Source organism: Quercus lobata, chromosome 7 (assembly GCF_001633185.2).
Source record: "Quercus lobata isolate SW786 chromosome 7, ValleyOak3.0 Primary Assembly, whole genome shotgun sequence".
Lineage (NCBI taxonomy): Eukaryota > Viridiplantae > Streptophyta > Magnoliopsida > Fagales > Fagaceae > Quercus > Quercus lobata.
In genome coordinates, this window is record NC_044910.1 from 44,604,996 (window position 1) to 44,610,846 (window position 5,851).

Here is a 5,851-nt window from a genome sequence, read left to right on the forward strand (position 1 = left end):
AATTCTTATGTTAATGCCGGAAAGTTACTCTACCTATTGTGACTTAAATCATAGTTTAATTGATTTGATTATGGTTACAACGCGTTATCATTTCATATATGATAATGGATAAAAACGAAAATGAATCAAGGAAAAGAAGACCTTGGAACAGGAAGGCATGTGAGACCAAGCTATATTCTTCCATTGAAAGACAAAAAGTAAATATATGTAGAGATGGGAATCCAAGCCATCCAAACACTTCCAGACAAATACGTTTCAGGAGAGGAAGAGAACCTTTTGCATTATGCTCCAGAAAATAAGGTGAAAGTTCCTTAAAGCCATATGAGCTAGGCTTCAAAATGTAGTCCAACCCATCTTTCTCTTTCACAAGCGTATGCATATATAAGTACATGTACATCCAACACATATTTGAACACCCACCTCCCATAGATTCCATCTTACAGCTTTAAAGCCTAAGCACAACCAGGCATTTTGCCAATTTTAGAGACTAAAGTAGAAAAAAGATGTGGCCGTTCAGAGATGGCAGTGGTTTATACAGCTGGTGTTTTGGTTTACACCAAATTGCCAACGCAAAGGCCAGCTAGTTCGTCTCTGGGTATAATCGGTGTGGGGTTGAAGTGAACGAGGAATGTACAATATGACTACTTTATGTCTCTTTTCTATATAAATACTGTTCCATTCATGTTATACAAGATGTCTTATTTGTTCAACCCTCAGAATTAGTGTTATCTTAATATTACAGGCACTTCCAAGTCTTGACGTATCAAAAGCAAGTTAAGGACATTATATTGTATCACTGTCTCATCATCTTTCAAAATGGAAGAAAAATATGTAACTGTAAGTTAAAACTCGTGTGCAGTGCAGGCATTCATATGTACACATTACATATATACGAGTATGCCTGGCTCCCTGTATGCCATATGCAAAGCCTATCAGAATGTTGGTGGCCTTCGTGTATGGCGTGCAAGGAGCTATGCATCTACTATATACGTATCATTCACCAGGGAAGATCAATTCAAATCGTGGAAGAAGAAGGTACTCTGATTTGAAACAGTCTTGTGTTGGTAACTTGTATATTATTTTATATTTTTAGTTGTACGATGTCTAAGATAGGGTTAAGGTTTAATCTTTCAATACATAATTTTTTTCTCTCTCTTTTTAATATAGGATTACTACAAAAAATATGATTGTTGTTGTTGTTGTTGTTTTGGCCAGGGCTGATTTATTCAAATTCGTGTCACACTCGCAATAAATTTAACTCACCTATGGTCTTGAATTGACTATTCTTGCAAGGCCCTTCGTGGCTTCATCCAAAGCCTGAATAATTGAAGATATATACATGGAAATGTGTAGTTGGAATTATTTTTGTAGAAAGGACCAGGGTAACTTCTTTCCTAGCTAGGTAGATTCGATATGAAAATTTTCCGAGTAAAGGGATTTTGAGGTTTCTGCTTTAAATCAATTTTTATTTTCCTCTTGCTTCCAAAGTATGAAATCTGTTGGGGTGAAAAAAAAAAATTATCTCTCTCTCTCTCTCTCTCTCTCTCTCTCTCTCTCTCTCTCTCTCTCTCTCTCTCTCTCTCTCTCTCTCTCTCTCTCTCTCTCAATTGGTACTCAAAACAACTATCCAAGCATAAGAATCAATATAAACAATAAAAAAGCAATACCAACTAAGGAGATGGAGAGGCCGGCTAAATTAATTCAAGGCAGTAAGGCTTATGATGAATAATATGGCAATCTAGAGATGAAAGATGGAGAGATGGAAAAGAATGTGAATGATAGAATAAGAGGCACCAAGATGAAGCGGAGAGGCACATTAGGAATATTGTTTGACTTTATCATACCTATTAAGTTAAAGAAAATTTTTAGTAAAACTATCATAAGACCAATATGTTTTATGGTACTGCATTGATGGCCAATTAAGAAACAACATGTTCATAAAATAAGTGTAACTAAAATGAGACAATTAAGATTAATAAGTGGATATATATATATATATATATAAAAATTTAAAACTAAGAAATTCACTAAAAGATTGGGTGACCACTATTACTAAAAAGATGAAGTATGGCTACTTTAAAAGGTTTGGTTATATGAATCGTAGAGTGATTAATGTACAAATGAGAAGTGATAAGTTGATTCAAGTTGAAAAAACCAAAAATGATAGACGATGATCTAAAATAACATTAGTAAAAGTAGTAAAAATAAATGTCAATTAAGGAGATAGTATAAATAATTTTGGATATGATGGAAAATAATACATACGACTGACTCTAATTAGTCTACTAAGAATACATTATTGAACCCAAATTTTGAGACTAAAGTCTAAGTTGTTATTTTTTTAATGTAGTTGTAGGGGTATTTTTTTTTATAATACTTATTGAATTTTTTGCCAAAGACTCCATTCAAATTTGTGCCACTCAATAAATTCCAGCCACCTCTGGTCATGGTAGTGAAATTTGAATTGACTATTCTACCATGGTTTTCCATATCCAAGGTCTCCAGGACAGAAGATTCATGGTAAGGTGGTTGAAGTGTACCCATAAGAATACTATCTCAAATGAATATCAATATTTATATCCCTCTTGCTTACCAAGTATGAAAAAGTATTATTTCCTCTATTTGAGAATAGGATATCTACTGGACAAGATCAGTCAATGTTTCCTACACTTTTGCTACCAATATCGATTATTTATTATTCAACTAATAAGAACCCAAAAACATTTTGAATACTAATTCTTGCACAAATCAAAATTTTATTATTTCACTTTGAAGAATGAATAGTATTACACAATCGAATGTTAATTAATTGAATCACTTACAAAGTTCGAAAAGATGATTAACTTTACCAGAGGACTCACACGATCAAAAACAAAATATGCACAATCCTCAGCTACAATCCACAAGTTGCCTCCAATAAATACACATCATTGCGTTATCTATAATGGAATTCCAACATTGGTCTTCAGTCTTCTTTGGAATGTTCAATACACGCAATTGCTCCATGGACGAGGTGACCATGGTAAAAAAAAAATGTTCTCTCCAGTTGATTTGGCAAAAACCCTAGTGGGGGGAACTCTAATGGGAGCTTGACCAAAAATCAGCCTTAAAAAAAATACCCATTTTCTTCTTCCAATTGTAGTGTTCAACTTCAACCTATCCATTAAAAAATTTTCTTTCATTTAACGTCCAAGATTGGCTGTACTAAACATGGATACTGCATAAGAAGAACCCGAAGCCTCTGTCGTTTGCTTTTGGCCTGTTCTGATATTCATGAAATCAGAAACAAGTCCAGGTTGTGAAATCTCAAAATCATTGACGTTGGTCTCATTTGTCAACATTCTATACGCCTCGGACATTCGCGGCCGGACTTTTGCAGTTTCTTGCACGCAAAGTAGGCCTACCGTTAAGAATCGAACGGCTTCTTCCTCAGGAAAGTTGTTCTCTAAGGCGGAATCGACTAATTGTACAAGTTCATTGGCATTGTAGGCTTCCCATGCCTGCAAGTCACATATGAAGAAAAAAAAAAATCAATTAGACCATATGGTAGCCTAAAGCTGAAAAAGGATACCATTCGTAATTCTATTACCTTTTGAACGAGGTAATGTTCCCTATATTCTCGGTCAAAATCCATGACTGCCCGACCACTTACGATTTCTAATAGTAGTACCCCAAAGCCGTAAACATCAGATTTTCGTGTTAGATGTCCACTGATGGCATATTCTGGTGCAAGATAGCCTCTTTGGCATTTGTGATAGCAATAAACCCCATTAGCACATAACATTTCAAGAAGAAAAATCTAAAGAGGTAAGTTTTTTCACAACTGCTTTTTATAACTTAGAAGGTGACAGGTTATGGAGTAATATAAACTACTTTTATTATGTACAAACCACAATAAACCACATCCACAATAAAATTACCATTTCCTAGGCTTATTATAGGTAAGAATTAGAGATTCCACTTACAATGTGCCCGCAACACGAGTACTAACATGAGACACGTTATCTGTAAATAGCTTTGATAGACCGAAATCTGAAACTTTTGGTGTAAAATCTCTATCAAGAAGTATATTGCTGGCTTTAATGTCTCTGTGGACAATGTGGGGTTGAACCTCCTCATGAAGATAGGCAAGTGCTCGAGCCACTCCTAAGGAAATCTTCCGCCTTGTTTCCCAACTAAATCTCAACCTGTTTTGCTGTTTACCTATCAATCAAGAACATAACTTGTTTAAAAGGAAATTGAAGTATGATAACTTTGCAATACCACCTAAAACATCATGCATTATAGAGTTATGTAAATGGGGCTTCAAAAAAAATACAAGAAAGACATAAAATTACCAAGTAAGGAATGGGCAAGGCTATTGTTTTCCATGTATTCATAGACCAAGTATCTGCTAGCTCCATCAACGCAACATCCTCGAAGGGTGACAAGATTTTCATGTCTGATATCGGAAAGGGCAGCTATTTCAGCCATAAACTCTCTCTCACCTCGCATCGATTCTACTTCAATTGAAAGCACTTTTACAGCCACGAGTGACCCATCTCGAATCCGACCCTTCAAAATGAAACCAAACAATCTTATTAGGCTCTAACTCTATTTTTATACATATGCTAAAGGTTTATTTTTAAAAAGAGATTAACCTTGTAGACAGAGCCAAAACCTCCCTCTCCGATCTTGGCCGCGGAATGGAAGCCATTAGTGGCCGATCTTAGTTCGTTATAAGAGAACACTCGGAAATTTTCTGGATTTTGTGCTTCTAGACTTATTGGATATGCATAAAAAGAAATCTAAGTAAATAATCAAAGTAAAACACAAAATAGATAAAGGAATATATATATATATATATATATATATATGAAACAACAATATGTGTAATGGAAACAATAACATTTAAACAAGGATGAAGTTTTGAAAATTGTCAAAAAAAATTTACCTTGCCTGGTCCTATCCGCAGTTCTAGAATCTGAACTGAAGCAATTTAAGCAAGAAAGCTTCATGTTGTTGTACTCTACAAATTAAATTCTCCTTGAAATTTGATATATGGGTTAATCAGAAAGCATAATGGAGAAATAGAAAAATTGGAAGGAAAAGAAGAAGCAGCATATATAGGAGAGCACAAATTAATGGGGACACGCCTCCAGGAGTTTGACTCCATAGCACACTTCTCTCTCTCTCTCTCTAGACTTTGTTTAAGTCTGTTGACTTTGAAAGTTCTACTTGGGATTTTATATTATGAAAATTATTAGTTTATTTATATTAATGTTAATTTATAAATTTTATATGCCACTAATCTGTTATCTGCCTGCTACAATCATCTTCAACAACAACAAAAAGCAGCCTACTACAAGTTGATCATAACGTAAAGTATAATAATAATGATAGGCTAGAATCTTAGCCAAAAAAAATGATAAGTTAAAAGGAATTTCCCTAGTTGTTAATATAATAATATGCTTCAATAAAAAATTTAAAAAAGATTCTCTCTCGCTTGTGAGTTGAGACCATTACATAATGTGTCTTTCTGGTCTCACCTAACGGTCGAATAAACAAAATACATATTTTATGATCTTAGAAGAAAATCCCATACCCACTTCATTACATGGCTTTAAAAACTGTAAAATAGAATTATTAATTTAATTTGTTATTAATTAGTTGATTCTCAAACACGAGCAATTTAGAGTCCAACTAAGTCTGCTAGTTGCGTTCAATGGAAAATAGCCGAACCCCCAAAAAGGAAATTGAGTCGAACCAAGCAGGTATTGGAAGGAAGAAAAAACAAAACAAAACAAAAAAACAGGTGCGTATTAGACCATATTAAGACTTTTTTTTAATAAACTACAAATGTAATAGACTG

At 34.2% G+C, this 5,851-nt stretch overlaps 1 protein-coding gene across 1 annotated transcript; it reads right to left on the minus strand.

Annotated features, from left to right (window-relative positions):
• Positions 1–2,745: 2,745 nt before the first annotated feature.
• LOC115951297 (putative serine/threonine-protein kinase) lies at positions 2,746–5,150 on the minus strand. The gene is made up of 6 exons (XM_031068488.1): positions 4,934–5,150; positions 4,641–4,756; positions 4,338–4,554; positions 3,966–4,203; positions 3,590–3,740; positions 2,746–3,500 (listed from the first exon to the last, which is right to left on the minus strand). Exons 1-6 carry the CDS (start codon positions 4,995–4,997, stop codon positions 3,183–3,185), a joined length of 1,104 nt encoding a protein of 367 aa, XP_030924348.1. The 5' UTR covers positions 4,998–5,150; the 3' UTR covers positions 2,746–3,182.
• Between the last annotated feature and the right edge of the window lie 701 nt (positions 5,151–5,851).